The sequence below is a fragment of the Coregonus clupeaformis genome, chromosome 16 (assembly GCF_020615455.1).
Source record: "Coregonus clupeaformis isolate EN_2021a chromosome 16, ASM2061545v1, whole genome shotgun sequence".
In the NCBI taxonomy this organism is placed as follows: Eukaryota; Metazoa; Chordata; class Actinopteri; order Salmoniformes; family Salmonidae; genus Coregonus; species Coregonus clupeaformis.
Window position 1 is genome coordinate 51,260,718 of NC_059207.1, and position 21,352 is coordinate 51,282,069.

The 21,352-nt window shown below is 43.4% G+C and overlaps 1 protein-coding gene across 2 annotated transcripts in view; it reads right to left on the reverse strand.

Moving 5' to 3' along the window:
• The window catches only part of LOC121585079 (zinc finger SWIM domain-containing protein 6), a 54,357-nt gene extending 35,860 nt beyond the window's left edge, over nucleotides 1-18,497 (reverse strand). The window contains exons 1-2 of one of the 2 annotated variants that reach the window (XM_041901432.1): nucleotides 17,767-17,845; nucleotides 9,515-9,702 (exon numbers count right to left, since the gene is read on the reverse strand). Coding sequence is in view for 1 of the 2 variants with exons in the window: in XM_041901431.2 (XP_041757365.1) it covers nucleotides 17,767-18,193 (427 nt within the window). In the remaining variant the exon portion in view is untranslated. Of the gene's footprint in view, nucleotides 1-9,514; nucleotides 9,703-17,766 lie in introns of both variants that reach the window. The other variant, XM_041901431.2, reaches the window with a different exon arrangement.
• Nucleotides 18,498-21,352: the final 2,855 nt, after the last annotated feature.

Consider the following 21,352-nt stretch of genomic DNA (forward strand, 5'->3'; position numbering starts at 1 on the left):
ATTATTACCTTCGTCGCCACTATGTGAGTCTTCATGCCGACAAATATGACAACTTTCAAGGACAGCGGAGAAGAGAGAAGGTGAATGAACTGTTGGCGGGTCTGAAGAAACAGCAGTCTGTGTTTACTCACAGCCGAGACATCAGTGACGCTGCAGTGAAAGCTAGCTACCTCATTGCTAATGAAATCGCAGTGGCTTCAAAACCATTTAGTGAGGGTGAATTTGTAAAAACATGCATGATGAAGGCAGCGGAGATTATGTGCCCTGAAAAGCGTCAGGCTTTTGTAAATATCAGCCTGACAAGAAACACAGTTGCAGACAGGATTTCCGATCTTTCAGTGGATTTGGACAGCCAGTTGAAGAAAAAAGTAAAGTCATTTATTGAGTTTTCGGTTGCAATTGATGAAAGCACGGACATTACAGATGTTGCACAACTGGCCATTTTCATCCGCGGAGTTGATGACACATTGACCGTCACTGAGGAGTTCGTGGAGTTGGTGCCGATGACAGATACAACGACAGCAGCTGATATTTTCACCGCACTCGTCGGCGCGCTGGACAGGGTCGGAGTGGACTGGTCCCGCGCTGTCAAGCCTGGCTACAGATGGTGCGCCCTCAATGATCGGGAAAAAAAGCAGGCGTTGTGACAAAGTTCAGAGAGAAAGTGCAATCTGCAAATGGAGGACGTGATTTTTTGACTTTTCACTGTATTTTGCACCAGGAGGCTTTGTGTTGCAAGTCATTAAAGATGGATAACGTCATGAAGGTGGTCATCCAAACTGTTAATTTCATCCGATCCAGAAGCCTGAATCACCGTCAGTTTGACAGCCTTCTCAGAGAGAAGACCACATCTATGGCCTGCCATACCACACTGAGGTAAGATGGTTAAGCCGAGGTGCTGTGCTGAGGCGTTTCTTTGATTTACGAGAAGAAATTGAACAGTTCATGGAAGAAAAGGGCAAACCAGTGTTAGAATTTCATTCCGCAGAATGGATGCAGGACCTTGCATTTATGGTGGATGTTACATAGCACCTGAATAACTTGAACAAACAGCTGCAAGGGCGCAACAAAGTTGTCACGCAGTATTATGACAGCATACGTTCTTTCAAGTTGAAGCTGTCATTGTGGGAGACGCAACTTCGCCGGTGGTGATGCAGCTCACTTCCCCTGTCTGAAAAATGTGTGCGCGACCCAACATGTGGCAGACATGAAGCGGTTCAAAGATAAAATAACGGGACTGTTACGGGAGTTTGAGCAACGCTTTCGGATTTTTGGTGAACTGGAGAAAGACTTCAACGTTTTTTGCTCGCCATTCACCGTGAATCCCTCTGATCTGCCCGTCAGCATCCAACTTGAAATAATAGACTTGCAGTGTGACTCGGATTTGAAGGGCAAATTTGCCTCAGCTGGCTTGGACACATTTTATCAGAATCTCTTGCCAGGTTACCCCAACTTGACAGCCCTCGCTGCAAAACTGTTGTGCATGTTTGGAACCACATATCTTTGTGAGCAAGTTCTCTGTAATGAGCATAAATAAAACAAAGCTGCGCTCAAGGCTCACGCACAAGCACTTGAATCACATCCTGAAGTTGGCTGCCACTCAGGATGTGACGCCTGATATTGATGCACTGGTGAAAGCTAAAAGATGCCAGGTATCAGGAGTCAAATAAACTATGCAACCCCACTTAAAGTGCTGCATGAGACACCCTGATATAGTTCTGTGATCTGTGATATACTTCTGTGAATCACTGAGGCATTGTGTGTTTGTGTGTTCTTTGTCCTCAGAACTTTCAAATAACTTGAGGTGTTTTATGATTAATAGTGATGTTGTGCTTTTGGACACACTGTCCTCAGGCTCCAGCTTTATGTTTATATGTTTTTATGTTGATGTGCTATTGTATTTGTATATTTAACCTATTATTGACTCTGTGGTTCTTGCACTTGTTTGGGGAACAGGATTTCATTATTTCTATCTACATTTCTGCCTGAGAAATGACACCCTGATATAGTTCTGTGATCTGTGAAACAGTTCTGTTAATCACTGAGGCATTGTGTGTTTGTGTGTTCTTTTTCTTTAGAATTTTCAAATAAACTTGAGGTGTTTTATGATTAATAGTGATGTTGTGCTTGTACTATTTTGGACACACTGTCCTCAGGCTCCAGCTTTATGTTTTATGTTGATCGTATTAAAACAAAGAAAACAATCTGAAGTTGTTGTTTTTAAGTTATATATACCATGATTTTACCGGTCCGGCCCACTTGGGAATAGATTTTCCTCCATGTGGCCCCTGAGCTAAAATTAGTTTGACACCCCTGGACTAGACAATAGCAAACAAGACACCACAGTAATACATACTCACATGGAACAGGACAAAGTGAGATGTATGGGAATTGACTATGTGGTGTATGAAGGAACAAAGGAATGAAGGTAGTCTGTCTATCAAAAAGGTCTGTGACAAGAAGTTTGTATCTGTGTAGCCTAATGTATGAGGGGGGAAAAAGAGTCTTTCACACACAACTCTTGCAATAGAAACTGATCCTTAAGGACTTTCATAGGTCCTCTCACTGTGTGTCCAAACACCAGTTGAGCTGGGCTGAACCCTAGGGATTCCTGTACCGTCTCACAGACAGCAAACAAAACTAGAGGAACTCCCTCATCCCAATCCTTCTCCCTACCAGTTGTGGCTCTGCAATAGTCAAGCTATTCATCACCCATGGCCTGTAGTCATGACCCCAAACACACGCCCCAATACGCACACACAGCGCTGAAAACCCATCCCTGCTGAAGACCAATGTGACGGGACGGAATGAGTGTTTTGAAAGGAACAGAGAGGGGGCCTGTGGGGAGAAATAAACAAATAAAAAAGAGATCGAGAGAATCCCCATACTTTAACGATGACAGCTTCTCCATCCTAGACGGGGAGATCAACCACTTGCAGGCTCAGGGACATGCACTAGTCTTTGGTGACCTAAATGCCAGAACTGGACACTCAACACACAGGGTGACAAACACCTACCTAGAGGTGACAGCATTCACTCCCCAATATGCCCCCCTAGACACAACTACAACAAAACAATGAACAAAAATGGGTCACAACTCCTGCAGCTCTGTGACACACGGTGGGTATGTAACATAGTCAATGGTAAGCTTTGAAGGGACTACTATGGTAGGTACACCTCCAGCTCATCCCTTGGCAGTAGCACTGCAGATTACTTTATCACTGACCTCAACCCAGAGTCCCTCAGAGCGTTCACAGTCAGCCCACTGACACCCTTTCCAGATAACAGCAAAATCATAGTCTACTTGTCAACATGGATGGAAAATTACGGAGGATAGCGGACGATATTGCCACTCCTATTTTCCATCTTTTCAATCTAAGCCTACATGAAAGTGTGTGCCCTCAGGCCTGGAAGGTAGAAATCGTCATTCCGCTACTGAAGAATAGCAAAGCACCCTTTACTGGCTCAAACAGCCCAGGATGTTACCAACCCTTAGTAAACGTTTGGAAAAAATTGTGTTTGACCCAAATTACTGATGATTAGCTGAGAGAAATTTTAAAAATAATGTGGGAGCTGTTTTGTTAGACTTCAGTGCAGCTTTTGACATTATCGATCATATAATCTGCTGCTGAAAAAAACTTGTGTTATGGCTTTACATCCCCTGCTATATTGTGGATCGAGAGTTACCTGTCTAACATAACAGGGTGTTCTTTAAATGGAAGCCTCTACAACATAATCCAGGTAGTCAGGCATTCCCCAGGGCAGCTATCTAGGCCCATTACTTTTTTCAATCTTTACTAATGACCTGGCTCTGAGTAAAGCCTGTGTGTCTATGTATGCTGATGACTAAACACTGTACATGTCAGCTACTACAGCAAGTGAAATCACTGCAACACTTAAAGAGCTGATGTCAGTTTCAGAATGGGTGGGAAGAAAAGTTAGTACTAAATATTTCTAAAACTAAAAGCATTGTATTTGGGACAAATCATTCACTAAACCCTAAACCTCAACTAAATCTTGTAATGAAACATTTGGAAATTGAGCAAGTTGAGGAGACTACACTGCTTGGAGTAACCCTGGATTGCAAACTATCATTGTCAAAACATATTGATGCAACAGTAGCTAAGTTTGGGTGAGGTCTGTCCATAATAAAGTGCAGCTCTGCCTTCTTAACAACGCTATGAACAAGGCAGTTCCTACAGGCCCTAGTTGTCGCACCTGGACTATTTTCCAGGCGTGTGGTCACAGGTGCCACAAAGAAGGACTTACGAAAATTACAATTGGCCCAGAAAAGGGCAGCATGGTTGGCCCTTAAATGTACACGGAGAGCTAAAACATTAATAATATGCATGTCAATCTCTCCTGGCTCAAAGTAGAGAAGAGATCGACTTCATCACTACTTGTATTTGTGAGAAGTATTGACATTTTCAATGCACCGAGCTGTCTGTTTAAACTACCAGCACACAGCTCAGACACCCATGCATAACCCACAAGACATGCCACCAGAGGTCTTTTCCCAGTCCCCAAGTCAAGAACAGACTGTGGCACACAGACTGTGTGAAGTTGCTGGATATTGGCGGGAACTGGTCAATGGGTGACGTCTGGTGAGTATGCAGGCCATGGACGAACTGGAACATTTTCCGCTTCCTGGAATTGAGTACAGATCCTTGCAAAATGGGGCCGCGCATTATCATGCTGAAACATGAGGTGATGGCGGCGGATGAATGGCACGACAATGGGCCTCAGGATCTTGTCATGGTCATCTCTGTGCATTCAAATTGCCGTTGGTAAAATGCAATTGTGTTTGTTGTCCATAGCTTATGCCTGCCCATACCATAACACCACCGCCACCATGGGGCACTCTGTTCACAACGTTGACATCAGTAAACCGCTCGCCCACACAACGCCATACACGCGGTCTGCCATCTGCCCGGTACAGTTGAAACCGGGATTCATCTGTGAAGAGCACACTTCTACAGCATGCCAGTTGCCATCAAAGGTGAGCATTTGCACACTGAAGTTGGTTACAGCGCTGAACTCCAGTCAGGACAAGACCCTGGTGAGGACGACGAGCACGCAGATGAGCTTCCCTGAAACGGTTTCTGACAGTTAGTGCAGAAATTCTTTGGTTGTGCAAACCCACAGTTTCATCAGCTGTCAGGGTGGCTGGTCTCAGACGATCTCGCAGGTGAAGAAGCCGGATGTGAAGGTCCTGGGCTGGCGTGGTTACATGTGGTCTGCGGTTGTGAGGCCGGTTGGACGTCCTGCCAAATTCTCTAAAACGACGTTAGAGGCAGCTTATGGTAGAGAAATGTACATTCAATTCTCTGGTAACAGCTCTGGTGGACATTCCTGCAATCAGCATGCCAATTGCATAATCCCTCATAACTTGAGACATCTGTGGCATTGTGTTGTGACACAAAACTGGACATTTTAGAGTGGCCTTTTATTGTCCCCAGCACAAGGTGCACCTGTGTAATGATCATGCTGTTTAATCAGCTTCTTGATATGATTATCTTGGCAAAGGAGAAATGCTCACTAACAGGGATGTAAATAAATGTGTGCACAACATTTTAGAGAAATAAGCTTTTTGTGCATATGGAACATTTCAGGGATAATTTATTTCAGTTCATGAAACATGGGACCATCACATTACATGTTGAGTTTATATTTTTGTTCAGAATATTTGCATATTGTTACAATACATAGCCATAATATAACATTTGAAATGTCTCTATTCTTTTGAAACTTTTGTGAGTATAATGTTTACTGTTAATTTCTGATTGTTTATTTCACTTTTGCTTAATATCTATTTCACTTGCTTTGGCAATGTAAACATGTTTCCCATGCCAATAAAGCCCTTTGAATTGAGAGAGAGAGAGACGCACACATGCAAACACAACACACACACACACAGGTACAAACAATACACACAGAGACATGTGAACTGCATAGTGCACGCACACACACACACACACACACACACACACACACACACACACACACACACACACACACACACACACACACACACACACACACACACACACACACACACAGGGGGGCACCCTGGGAAAACCAGGCTGCTAATCACATTCTCTCCTCCCCTTCCCGGCGGATGGAGCGGGGGAGAAAAAGGAATACATCTTTATTAGGAGACGTGTCCCTGCTCTATCGATCCGACCGCTCCCACTCTCTCCCACTCTCTCCCTGCTTTATTTTGTTTTTATAGGCGTCTGCCATCCAGTCCAATAGACTGACTGTATGTCAGAGAGTGGGCCATTACCCATCTCTCCCTGGAATACTCATGTCTCCCAGGGCCCTGCTGCGAGGAGGGCCTGAGCATAGAAATAGAATGACTTTCTGACCATTCTATTTCTATGAGCCTCAGTGGGTTGGGTTGGGTTGGGAGGAGGGCCTGAGTGGGTTTGGCTGCCCGGGGGAACAGGCAGGACAGAATGGGCCACATCAGACAGACACAGGCCAAATCTGGAACACTGCATCAATTCTGCTAATCCAGCATTCCAAATGGTAGCGTACACCAAATATGACCACTGGTGTCCGCACTCCCCACCGCTGAATGTTGCTTTGGATAGGAATGGTGTGGTTCAGAGAGCATAGAGCCTCAGGTCATGTCTGGCTCATGGTACTAGAGGTACTAGAGTTTCCTGTGGGAGTCTCACGGACACAGGAAGTAGTATAGAAACACACTGTGGGCCTATCTAGATGGACGAGTGTAAATAAGATATGAGCTTCTATTACCATGCTTAAAGATGTCCTCCAGTGACTTTTTTACTTTTCCTATTGAGTATAAATACAGTAAAGCACACACACTAAAGGATAAAAAAAATGTGTTTTGATCTAAATCTATTCAATTTTTTACACAACTGCAAACTTCAAGGAGTAGGGCACTCAAGGAGTTGGTCTGAAGGCCACTTTGTGATGTCATTGGCCTCCCCCTTGCTTGGGGAACAACAGAGGAGCAATAGAGAACAAAAGAGGAAAGGCCCACCCCCCCAACCTGTGCCATGTCATGAGGATACCTGGACCACCTATTGCGATGTGCATTTTGTTAAGTAGTTGAAAATTAGACATATTTAAATGCCCAGTGCACTAAAGAAAAAATGCATTTCCTGTGTTTTATATTTATTTCCACACTATGAGGTTGGAATAATACTGTGAAATTATGCCAACCCTATCTTGTCACAACACAACTGATTGGCTCAAACACATTAAGAAGTAAAGAAATTCCACAAATTAACTTTTAACAAGGCACACCTCTTAATTGAAATGCACCTCATGAAGCTGGTTGAGAAAATGCCAAGAGTGTGCGAAGCTGTCATCAAGGCAAAGGGTGGCTACTTTGAAGAATCTCAAATATAAAACATATTTTGATTTGTTTAACACTTTTTTGGTTACTACATGATTCCATATGTTATTTCATAGTTTTGATGTCTTCACTATTATTCTACAATGTAGAAAATAGTAAAAATAAAGAAAAATCCTTGAATGAGTAGGTGTGTCCAAACTTTTAACTGGTTCTGTATTTTTGTTTCTTTTTGACCATTTTAATTGAAAACAATCACAGTAAGGTACTTAATGGTTATCCAGAAATGATTTGATATTGAGCTAAAAATGGCTGCACTGGACCTTTAAAAAGGAGGGAGACTGGAAAATGTTGAAGGATATGATAGTGAGGGAGTAGGGGAGAGCGTGAGAGCATACAAAGGGAGAGAGGGAGAGAGATAGATGGGGAGAGTGAAAGAGAATCTAAGATGGAAAGAAACTTGAGGGCCAAACTAAATTCCATTGGTCCTTTAAACATCTCTCCTCCCCCTCTCATGCCTGAAGAGCCATTCACTTGTACTTCCACATAGCAGTGCATGCATGCCTGACATACCACCCCACTCAACTACAGCAGTAGCCTCTGAACAGCCACAGGCTCGTCACACAAATGGCACCTTATTCCCATATAGTGCACTACTTTTGACCAAAGCCCTATTGGAATAGGGTGCCATTTGGGGACATACAAAGACTCCAGATATAAGTTGCACTTAACCTCTAAAAGCAGTTGTTACTAAGATAATATATGGAATTGTTTTAAGATGGTCATATCATTTAGCCATTTGATTTGGAATTTTAGGACCCCTTTAGGTATAAACAATATATATATTATTTTTTGGGATAAAATATTGAATTTGGCCTTTCCTACTATAGCTCATAGAAAACGCATTGAATAACACATTCATAAATGGCAAAAATACTTCAATTTGTTTGTATTGGTTACCTTCAGATGAGTCCTGTGACACTTGTGGGGGTCATAGAGCAAAACGGAGTGGTCATAATAGTTTGTAGACCAAACTGTTCAGACCCTACAGACGCTTTTGTGAGAAGACCGATTTTCTGGATGTCTCATGGTCTGACAAACACCGCTGTAGCTCGGCCACCTTCCATAGGCGGGTGCGGTGGATTGAGACGCAGACCATACAAAAAACGATCTAGCTTAAATTGATGGGATTGAGATGCAGATTTTTTTATTATGTAACTTTGACTGACGCACGGGTGCGTCAGTAGACTTAATTAACCACCCATACGGGATCAAATTCAGATATTCATTCATCATCGTAATACCAAGTTCAAGCATACAGCAGTTATATTATATATGCTACTGCGATATACAGTAGACCTTCTGGTGTCATATAGACTAGTGCTTTTTTTACTCAGTGTCATATTGTGCTTTGTGTTTTGTGTCTTGGGGCGTTTGTGTGTCCTCAGCCAGATAGTGTAGGAAAACCCTGTACAGGTATTTAAAACACGTCTTCTGATGTGTGTAATGTGTATCTGGAAAATGACGATCATGACGATCATGCAGAACCATGCATCTTATTTCTCCAATCAGTGTGAGTGACAGACAGCGTTGACATCTCTCCAACACGAGCAGTTAGAAACGGCTTCCTCTATATCCACATACAAGCTCTTCTGCTAGTTAGGTTGTGTTTATTGGAAAACAATAATGTGACTGTCTGACCTTTGACCTCGTTGTCCCTGAGGAGGGCGGAGCCATTGAGTGAACACCTTCACCCGAAGTGTGAGTGTGTGTGACTGCGTGCGCGTTGGCTCATAGGCAGGTAAACCCTCATCCTCGTCTGGTATTGCTTATTGTGAGGCACCAGAGAAGAAGAAAAAAAACTTGCCTAGCACCCCAAGGCTATGAGACAAGTGTGTGTATGAGAGAATGGAAACAAGATAGGGTGAGAACGCTGATTGACGGGAATGCCATCCACCCTCTTATCATTAGAATGCCTAAACTATATCCAAGTTGACACACACAGACGACTAGACTAGGCTATACTGTATCTACAATTTATCTTTAAGTTATTTCAGATTAGAATTTCCCTATCCAAACACAACAGTAACCGTTGAGCCGTAAACAACACAAACCAGTCTTTGTTCAGTTAGGGACAGGAAGCAACTGTCAAACCGCCCAGCCCCCCAGTGGTGACTGGTCGCTCACCATGTTTGTTTTGGGCAGATAGAGATGTTTGTTCTCAATCAGTAACGACAGCAGGTAGGCTAACCATCCACCTCTTTACTCCAGGCTTAAACGACTGGGGCACAGGACAGGGGAGGACACGCGCACACACAAACCGGATCCAGGCGGTATGGGGGCGGGGAGCCCGTTCATCAGGAGCTGTGGTGGAGCTGAAAATACAGAGAACTCTTTCAGACTCACATACGCACACACACCTTTCAGATTTGGCCTTTGGGCTAATTCAAAGCTCTTTAGCATCTGGATGTGTGAGGGAACATACAGCTGTTGACCACACACCACAGAGAAGCACTGTTCTATGATAATGATAACGTGTATAACATGGTTAGTACACACACACACACACACAGGATCACTTTCCTCCCACAGTCAGCAGTGGCTTGGAAAGCTTAATACTGTTTTCTGCAGCAGCCCATTGGTGCAAAGTGGAATTAATTATCAAGAAAAAAGAGAGAAAACACTCCTTACCCTTGGATGGTGCTCCTGTTCCCTTTGGAAAGCCAGCTGTTTACACTACCCCAGGCCCAGCCATGTTTCCATGACGATAGGATCCCAGGGTCGGTCACATGGCAAGGGGAGTCTCAGGGCCCAATTCAATAACAACAAGCTAACCAGGTTACTGGGTTAAGGTAAAAATAAATACCAGAGTAGGCTTAAGTCTGAAAGATTACATGCTTGATTTTCTTTTCTATTTCACACAGTAAAATAAATTAGAGTAGCAATGTCTAAAAGCCTTCTGAGTGTCCTTTAAGAGTTGGAAATGGAGATCAATATAAACTATCATTCGGCCAAGGTGGCTTTTACTGAAGCAGAGAAAATCTAATCAAATGTTATTCGTCACATGCTTCGTAAACAACAGGTGTGTGTGTGTGTCGTGCGTTTGTTCAATACACACATGCTCAATGACACGGTCTCTAAGTCATAGACATTTAAACTATCTTACAAAGACATACACCAATTCTCGTCTTCTCAAGTGCAAGTGTATGCACACACACACACACCTTTCCCCTTGGCGAGGAGAGGTCTGTTGTTTTATTCACTGCTAAGGAGGCTAGTCCTCTCCCTCCTTTACCCCCCTCTTTCTCTCTGGAGAGATTTACCCCATGCTGTGCCCATGACAGAGTGCCCTGCGGTCAGCTCAGTGCTGCTGATAAATAAAGGTGATTCATCAAATAAAACAGTATTTGTCACATGCTTCGTAAACAACAGGTGTAGACGAACAGTGAAATGCTTACTTCCTAACAATGCAAAGAGAAAAATAGAAAGATAATAACACTAGGAATAAATACCCAATGAGTAACGATAACTTGGCTATATACACAGGGTACCAGTACCGAGTCGATGTGAAGGGGTACAAGGTAATTGAGGTAGCTATGTACATACAGTGGGCTCCAAAATTACTGGCACCCCTGACTGGCAATGCACAAACAATACTTAAAAAAATATAAACAATATAATTATAGAGATAAACTCTAAATACCAACATGTGAGAAATACTGTACTATATTAATGTTCCAATGGAACCCACCAAAATAATTTATTGATTTAATTATTATTTAATCTATGTCCTCCAAATCAAGGTTTCACAATTAATGGCACCCTTAAAGATTATTGTAAATAACATCTACCAAAATTAAACCAGTAATTAAATTCCACTTATTTAAGTTTATCTGTCTTAAGGACCTACAGCTCTGGAAAAAATTAAGAGACCACTGCAAAATTATCAGTTTCTCTGGTTTTATTATTTATAGGTATGTGTTTTGGTGAAATTAAAATTTTTGTTTTATTCTATAAACTACTGACAACATTTCTCCCATATTCCAAATACAAATTGTCATTTAGAGCATTTATTTGCAGAAAATGACAATAACAATAACAAACAACTGGTCAAAATAACAAAAAAGATGCAGTGTTGTCAGACCTCGAATAATGCAAAGAAAATAAGTTCATGTTAATTTTTAAACAACACAATACTAATGTTTTAACTTAGGAAGAGTTCAGAAATCAATATTTGGTGGAATAACCCAGATTTTCAATCACAGCTTTCACGCGTCTTGGCATGCTCTCCACCAGTCTTTCACATTGATGTTGGGTGACTTTATGACACTCCTGGCGCAAAAATCCAAGCAGCTCGGCTTTGTTTGATAGCTTGTGACCATCCATCTTCCTCTTGATCACATTCCGGAAGTTTTCAATGGGGTTCAGGTCTGGAGATTGGACTGGCCATGACAGGGTCATGATCTGGTGGACCTCCATCCACACCTTGATTGACCTGTGTGGCATGGCGCATTGTCCTGCTGGAAAAACCAATCCTCTGAGTTGGGGAACAATGTCAGAGCAAAAGGAAGCAAGTTCTTCCAGGACAACCTTGTACGTGGCTTGATTCATGCGTCCTTCACAAAGACAAATCTGCCCGATTCCAGCCTTGCTGAAGCACCCCCAGATCACCGATCCTCCACCAAATTTCACAGTGGGCGCGAGACACTGTGGCTTGTAGGCCTCTCCAGGTCTCTGTCTAACCATTAGACGACCAGGTGTTGGGCAAAGCTGAAAATTGGACTCATCAGAGAAGATGACCTTACTCCAGTCCTCTACGGTCCAATCCTTATGGTCTTTTGCAAACCTCAGCCTGGCTCTTCTTTGATTCTCATTGATGAAGGGCTTTTTTCTAGCTTTGCACGACTTCAGCCCTGCCTCTAGGAGCCTGTTTCGAACCGTCCTCGCCGTGCACTTCACCCCAGCTGCCGTTTGCCATTCTTTTTGTAGGTCACTTGATGGCATCCTATGGTTGTTGAGTGACATTCGAATGAGTTGGCGGTCATCCCGGTCAGTAGAGAGTCGTTTTCGCCCTCTGCCGGTCTGTAGCTTTGTTGTCCCTAATGTCTGCTGCTTGAACTTGTTCTTATGAACCGCCATCATTGACATTTTAAGGATGGAAGCAACCTGACGCTCACTGTATCCCTCTGCCAGTAAAGCCAGAATTGAACCCTTCTTTTCCTCACTCAAAATTTTCCTTTTCAACTCTTTTGGCATGGTCAATAGTTATTTTTTGATTAATATTACTTTTGAGGTACTATTAGTACTGTTTTTGCCATCCAACTGGTCCTATTGCAGGAAGATAGTGATGACCACAGCAGTGGTTTTTATACTTTTCCTCATTAAATAAGATTTGGTTCAGGTGATCACCTAATCAGTATCTAATTCAGTAGAATGAGGTGTGCCTGTGTTGGAATTCAACAGACACTGGAATGGAATGTCTGTCATACATTTAGAGATGCTGATTTAAGAAAAATTTGCAGTGGTCTCTTAATTTTTTTCCAGAGTTGTATATTGAGCCATTAAATCACTTCCTGTTTGACTAGGGTATAAAAATGAGGTAACTCGCATGCAATATCCCTTTGTCATCCAACACCATGAAGAAAACAAAAGAACTGGCAGTTCAAAAGAGACAGATGGTCGTAGACCTTCATAAATCTGGTAATGGCTACAAGAAGATCCACAAACGATTGAATATACCACTGAGCACTGTCATGGCAATTAAAACATTAAAAAGATATCGAACAGTTGAAAACCTCACGGGTAGAGGACGCAAATGCATTTTGCCCCCCAGGATAGGGAGGAGGATGGTGAGAGAACCAACAAAATCCCAAAGAATCACTGTGAAAGAATTGCAGGCCTTGGTGGTGTCTTGGGGTCACCAGGTTTCAAAAAGTACCATCAGACGCCACCTCCACAGGCTCTTTGGAAGGGTTGCCAGAAGAAAGCCCTTTCTGACCCCAAGACACAGACGCAAGCGCTTGGAGTTTGCCAAACGTCATTTAAATTATGACTGGAAGAAGGTGCTCTGGTCAGATGAGACCAAAATTGAACGTTTTGGTCAGATACAGCATCGGCATGTTTGGCGTCGAAACAGAGATGCATACAAGGAGAGGCACCTCATACCCACGGGGAAATATGGTGGTGGGTCAGTAATGTTTTGGGGCTGTTTTAATTCCAGAGGTCCAGGGGCACTAGTTAAGATTGATGGCATAATGAATTCCACCAAGTATCAGGCAATTTTGGCTGACAATCTGGTTGCCTCTGCCAGAAGGCTGGGACTTGGCCGTAGGTGGACTTTCCAACAAGACAATAACCCAAAACACACCTCTTGATCTACACAGAAATGGTTCTGCGACAACAAAATCAATGTTCTGCCATGGCCATCTCAGTCGCCGGACCTCAATCCAATCAAAAATCTGTGGGCTGAGTTGAAGAGTGCAGTTGATAAGCGCAAACCCAAGAATGTGAAGGATCTTGAAAGGATCTGCATGGAGGAATGGTCCAAAATCCCTCCAGATGTGTTCTTTAACCTTGTCAAACATTACAGGAAAAGATTCCATACCGTTATCCTTGCTAGAGGTGGTTGAACTAAGTACTAAATGAGGAGTGCCAATAATTATGAAACCTTAATTTTGGTAAATAATTGTATGATTTTGGTTGGTTCCATTGAAACATTAATAAAGTACAATATTTCTCACTTGTTGGTATTTTGAGTTTCTCTATAATTATATTGTTTATATTTTTTAAGTATTGTTTGTGCATTGCCAGTCAGGGGTGCCAGTAATTTTGGAGCCCACTGTATATGTAGGGATAAAGTGAGTAGGCAATAGGATAGATAATAAACATTAGCAGCAGCGTATGTGATGGGTCAAAAGAGTCGGGGTAAAGGGGATTCCAGACTTGCTGCTTGCCGTAGGTAGCAGAGAGAACAGTCTATGACTTGGGTAGCTGGAGTCTGACAATTTTTAGGGGCTTCCTCTGACACCGCCTGATTTAGAGGTCCTGGATGGCAGGGAGCTCGGCCCCAGTGATATACTGGGCCGTACGTAGCCCCTTTGCGGTCGGATGCCAAGCAGTTGCCATACCAAGCGGTGATGCAGCCAGCCAAATCTTTTCAGCCTCCTGGGGGGGAAGAGGCATTTTCGTGCCTTCTTCACGACTGTGTTGGTGTGTTTGGACCATGATAGGTCCTTAGTGATGTGGACACAGAGGAACTTGAAGCTCTCGACCCGCTTCACTATAGCCCCGTCGATATGGATGGGGGCGTGCTTGGCCCTCCCTTTCCTGTCCTCGACGATCAGCTCCTTTGTCTTACTGACATTGAGGGAAAGATTGTTGACCTGGCATCACACTGCCAGGTCACTGACCTCCTCCCTATAGGCTGTCTCATCGTTGTCGGTGATCAGGCCTACCACCATCGTGTCGTCAGCAAACTTAATGATGTTGGAGTCGTGCGTGGCCACGCAGTCGTGGGTGAACAGGGAGTACAGGAGGGGACTAAGCACACACCCCTGTGGGGCCCCCGTTTTGAGGGTCAGCGTGGCAGATGTGTTGTCGCCTACCCTCACCACCTGGGGACGATATGAGCTATATGAAACTGATATGAAGGTCTAAAGATGGGATGAAAAATGTAATGATGGCAGTACTGCTTGCATACTCATCATTGGCATATAAGTGCTTAAGACATAGTTTTCTAGCACACACACACAGAGAAATCATGGAGTAAACTGCTTGATGCCAAGATAATTGCAACATGATGGCATAATCATCTCCACAGCTCATAATCCTTACCCTGTTATGAAAAAGTACAAAACACCTTTTTCTGGCTAACATGCCAGCAGGTAATGGAAGACAGGGGCCAATGCATAGCCCTAATTAAGACTCACCAGGACGTAAAAACATTAACCAGTTTCACACTCACACACAGAATGATAGGTGGACCAAGAAAGGATGACATTCAGACTCTAGGAAGTGTAACACCCACAGACACTCAGTGATATTTCAGGCAGAGGCAAGGCAAAATATGACCTGGATTAGAGTAATGGGGGTAGGAGAGCAGAGTCCCGCCCTGCTTGTGTACCAACATGCTTTTGTCATGCTATGTTGGCCATCCCTAAACTGCATTCTCAGCTCAAATCAGACACAGAACAATAGCTAGGCCTAGTCCATATAAGGTGCCATGTGTTGTTGTGTGCTATGGCACTGGTCAGAATGAGCACATTGTGTGGAATTCAGTACAATAGTTCAAATGAATTTAACATGCTCATTTGGCATTGGTAAGCATGTAGGTATTGACCACGCAGATCACACAGTGACTGGTAAGAAGTCTACAGGTACACATCACAATGATAGAATACATCACTACCCTAGAATCCTGCGGCTGTTGTGAAACTAGTATACATTCCAATTATTTTAATGCTCACTTGTTTGTATTTTCTTGGGAAACAGAATTAATAAAGAGCAATATGCCTAAATAGGCGATGTTCAAGCCTGTACATTGTTACTAGGCTATATAACTAATGACATACATACTTCCTATAGAAATTCCCTTGGTATAATGTTTATGTATGTAATGTTGCAGAATATTCCTCTGGAGCATCAGAGTTCCCAGAGTGGGGAACGTCAGGGAGAGGTGGAGTGTTTCATTAGGCTACACACTGGATCTACTGTTTTTCCTCTCTCCATCTTTCTGTCTCTCCATCTTTATCCACAATCTCTCCTACTCCTTCTACAGCACCCCCCCACCCCCCCGGGGGGAATAAAATAACGTGTGATTAATGTCTTTGAGAAACAGATAAATAATCACAGGAGACCAGGGGGCTGGTAGTTGGCCTTAGGGTAGTAAATATGGAGTTTTATAGCTGTTCACCAGGGAGAGACAGAGAGGGGGAGGAGTACAGACACGTATTCATTCAAGAATATTAGCTTTTCCCTATACGCACAATAACCTCTGCGTTCTCTCTCTCTGTTCCTGTACTGTCTTTCATCATCAACACCCAACAGTATACACACACACACACACTTAAGGACAAATCCTCCTGTGTTTGATGGGTCCCTACATGCGGTGGTTTGTGATGCGGTTGACAGCCCGCTCCACCCCATGTTGCCCTGCTTTTAAGCCGTTCCTCCAGTGACAGCCTGTCCCCTGGAGAAGATGGCATCATTTATTTATTATATATTTTCCTTGGCTTTATTTTCCACAGCAACAAAATTCTAGGGTGAATTTTTCAATCAGTACAACAGGCACTCCTGCTGTGGGCTCACAGGTCATCCTCCCTCTTCCTGCTAGCATGCAGAATGAGACAGACAACACACACTCCCCCTCCCTTTTTTCATTATACTTTCCCTCTCTCACACACACACACACACACCTCACCAAATCTGAGCTAACACTTATTTGCAAGAACTGACAATCTATGTCTCCCAGAGAAGCCATAAACAAGCCCTAGTGCTGAGGAATCTGGTAAACAGATAGGAGCTGGTAGAGGGATAATATTGTGAGCAGCCCCAAAGAGCTGGAGAGCAACACAGATCCTTCTGAAGGGAAAGAACAAGGGGAATAGGCAGAGGAAAGATCATGCATAAAATCATGTTTGCAGATTGCATTATAAATTCAGATTAACTGGGAAGCGTAATGGGATTAGTGTTTCCAAGGGTGGGGAGGCAAAGAGTGACAGCTGAGCCTATTGCACTGACGAAGGCAGGGAAATATTATGGCTCTGGCAAAGGGAAGCAGTTGAGCCAATAGCAGTCTAAATACCTGTACTTATTTACACTTGGATATCCCACAAATAATGCATTATGGAACAGGACACATGATTGTGCGTTGTTGGCATACACTAGCACGTACAATCTCAGCCTTTCTCGTGCTTGGAAAATCTCTCACGAATGCTGAAAACGTAGCAGAGCAAAAGCTTACATCTCACAAAGGTGTTTGGCAAACAAAATAGAAGCGCTGTGGCTTTAAATCGCCGTCCCTCCCACCCTTTCTAAATATCTCCTATTTAGCCAGTGGTGAAAAGGGGGGCTTTTGTCTGGTTACCCATTGGAGGGGGACAGAAAGCTGAAAAGACACAAACGATCACGAAAATAGGAACAAAGTGCTAAGCTTTCAATTGGGAATGGCTAAGAGCAATTTTATATGCGCACTGGGAAAAAACAAGGGGAAGAACTGTAGGTTACCCTACCCCCTTACTGGAAAATATAGAATCGCATTACTTAGTCAGTGATATAATTAAAATAACACTCAGCTATTCAAGCACATATTTAGCCTTTTGGCTAACATGGTTCCCTTGAAATTCCAAGCAATGTGGGTTAGCTTGGAACTGTGTTAGCTAACTGTTAACTATTCCCCGGCCAGCATCATATTTCCCAGTAGCCTAGCGAAAGCTACTCACCGACTTGCAGTACGTTGTCCACCCAACCGCCCTCCAGCAGAGTGACACCCCGTAGGAAAGGCAGCTGGGTCTCGTCATTGTTTTCCCCGCTAGTTCCACTCTCCTCTCCCCCTGCGTTGAACGAAGAATACATGCAGATCTCCTTTTCGCTCCTCGGGAACGACCAGTACACGATCCTTCTCTGGACGGGTTCTGGAATCCGTTCGAACCGTTCTTCCACCCTTTGGAATGGCCACTTCTCCGCGACTCTCCGCGCCGCGATGTCGAGCAGCGATTCGGGGTTGTGTGTTTTTCCCAATCCCCCTGGAGCAGACCCCGGACCGCCACATAATACTCCTCCAGCCCGCTGCCCCTGCCTGCATGCCGGGTTGTAGCCGGGCCGGCAGCAGAGCCGCTTGGCCGGGGGCTGCTGGACTCGCTCCGCCATGATCGCACCGCTGTAACTTGTAGCGCAGTTCCTTTCGGATCATATGAACGGGATAAGGAAGAAAAAAGGACGCTCTCCAGCCGATTGTTTGCCGTACATGGAGAGACGACCCTTATTTGGAATAGTAGGCGGTGTCTTCGGGTTCGGTGAAGTCCTTTGTGTTGTCAAATTAACGGAGATGGGTGGGATCCTGGACAGATTCCAGCGCACGAGAGGCGCTAAAAAAGGAACTGAAGGCGGAATTCCCGAACGTCGGCAAATCCTTTGTGAAGCCATTCCGGAGCGAGGGGGCGGGGCCCTTGCAGCCGAAGAGACTTTGAAGTTTGTTCGTGTTTGAGTTTAAAGGCGGGGTCTAATTCATGTGTGGTTTTATAGTTCCCCACATGGGTAAAAGGAGCAAGAATTGAAGTAAAACCGAATTTTAAACTGGGTCTGAATTGAAGACTTCATCAACCACAGGCTCTCTCCTCTCAATAACATCACGAGTGTCTGGGTTGTTTTCTAAGTTCAGAGGGCTCTCAACTGTCAGCGAGGGAGAGGGCGTGAAAGGAACCTGAGGATATGGAAGGGTCCCTTCTCTAGTAATTTTATAAATACAGATCTTATTCTATTATCAATAGCCTCTCTCTCTCTTTCTGTCAATTGAACAAATATAAATTCCAAACTTGCTTTCTACCTCATCAAGCTTACACACACACACAGTCCACTTGCATGCTTGACAAAAGTGCCTTAAATTCAACACTTTTTATAAATGCCCATGTTTATAAAGGGTTTGTGAATACTATAGCGATCCTTGCTATATGAGCCAAGTTACAGTTCCCACCAAGTGGGTTAACCATATTGGCGCGATGCGACCAGGGTTCGCCTTCCTGCCCCGCCGTTCACTACATTGGTGTCAGAAGTGGGATGTGGCCATCGGAACACACAGCCCGGACGTGTAAGGGGGCTGAGTAGTCGAAGCACGGGGATGTGCTTTCCCGTTTGGAGGGGGCAATTTAGCGATCCTCGCTATATGAGCCATGTTACAATTCCTACTTAGTGAGTTAACCCTATTGGCATGATGTGTAAGGTATTTGCCTTTCACGCCAGACACCCGGGTTCACTTCCCTGTCCCGCTGTTCTCTACATTCCTTTATGACTAGCCTATAGGCCTAGACTGTTGGTACATTCTATGTAGAAACAGTAGGCTAGTTTAGAAATTGAAAAATAAATATTTATTAAAAATATTACCTAGTCAGACCATTGAGCTGTTCCAGCTGGCTGATAGGCGTTATTACATAGGTACTGTTTGGCATAGCACAGCACATTTTTCACCAACCTTAACTTGTCGATACTGCCTCAATTCCTGACTTGGAAGACAACCAATGGCTTCTAAACGTCTATGTCTAGTTGCAGGGGGTTCATTTGAATTTAGAAAAGGCTCCATTATTAAATTAAAAACATGTTTTGCTCCTTGAAGTAACCCAAAAATGTGTATGCCACCATCTTGTCTATTTTAAATCTGTCCAAACAAACAATAACTAACTTGTAATGGTTAATGGAGCATCACATTAGCCTGTTACAATCTGCTATCTTTTTTAATCCAGTATATTCAGTTCATAGCAGCCATTTCAGCCATCTCTGCACAGCTCTATCACAAGCAACAAAATGATGGAATAAACAGAACAGTTTATTACTGATTAAATAGGACATATTCTATAAACCCATTACAAGCCCATGACATATAATTTGTAAAGGAAATAAAGCTTAGATCCAGAAAGGTACACATTCCAAGTAGGCAAATAATAATTTGATTTACTGTAGTATACTGTAAGCCTATATCGTCTGTTGAATGCTGTGAAAAATAATAATATTTGCCTTAACAAAAACAGAAGGAAAGTCATGGACTCATTCACTGAACAGGAAAGAAAAACCTTGCCCTGTCTAATGAGCATTAAAAATCCCAACTGCAAACCCTCTGCTTGGTATGTGCATTTGCCTGTCTGGATGTCCTGCATGTGTTTCAGTCTGACCCCTCTCCTTCCCCTGTGTGCAGAGGCCTTTGAACTGCTCTGAAAGTGATCTGTGCCATATGAATGGAGCAGATGTGACCAAACCCGATTTGGTTTCAATACTTCCTCACAGGAAGTTCAGACAGCCTGCAGCTCCTTTGTCAAGTTAATTATTGTTTTTCTTGTCACTCAGGGTCAGAAAACTGGTTGCCTACTTTGACCATCAAAGGACATTTAACACTGCCTTCTTCAGTTTTAACTCAAATAAACAAACATTGATGCAGATGAAGTAACATAGGCCTACCCTTTGAGCACTTCGACCATAACAATTGTCAAAACAGCATGGTCCCAAAATGGTTTCCTCCGAAGAAACACACTTGTGACACAGCACAAGAGATTCAGAATGAAGCCACAAAGTGCTCACCTGAAAAGGTTTAGGGGTGCTTCTATACATTTCTACCTGTTCACAACTGATTAGGGTCCCCTGTTAAACATGCTCCAAAATGGGTAGTTCCTATCCCGTCACACTAGCAAAAAACGTTGTTGAATTTGATCTCGAATTTACCACGTTTTTTTATGGGATGGCTCTCGACTCATTACATGCACACAATAATGCGATTATTGTGTTTAGTCTGATTAATATAATAATAGTTCGATTAAAACGTTTACATGCTTTGCAAGAAGAACGATTTCTCTAATAATCCTGTTTACATGGACACATCTGAAAACAGGCTCCCTGATAAATTCAGAAAATCGCCAATAAAAATAAATGTTCTACCACAGCGAACATGTCATTTTCGGGAACCATATTTGATTCTGAGTTAGGACAATACGTTTGTATGTAAAAACTACTAATAAAGACGCATTCATTCTGTTTTTCCGAACTCACTTCACTCATGCTAAAGAGGGAGTCTCGCTCGGTTGGTGCTAGCACATGCGCAGTTCAAATACACCGCTAGAACGCAGAGAACGCCCCATTACAGTGTTTACGAGTGCGTTCGTAAATTCACTCTGGCTCTCTACTCTGATTTCAGAGCACTCTAGTTTGAGTGTACCTGAGGGCAGAATAACTGATGAATTTACGAACGGGCAACACCCGTTGAATATGACCGGTGTCAGTAAATGTCGGCAAATAAACATAATTAACTGCATAGTTACAGTCACCAAC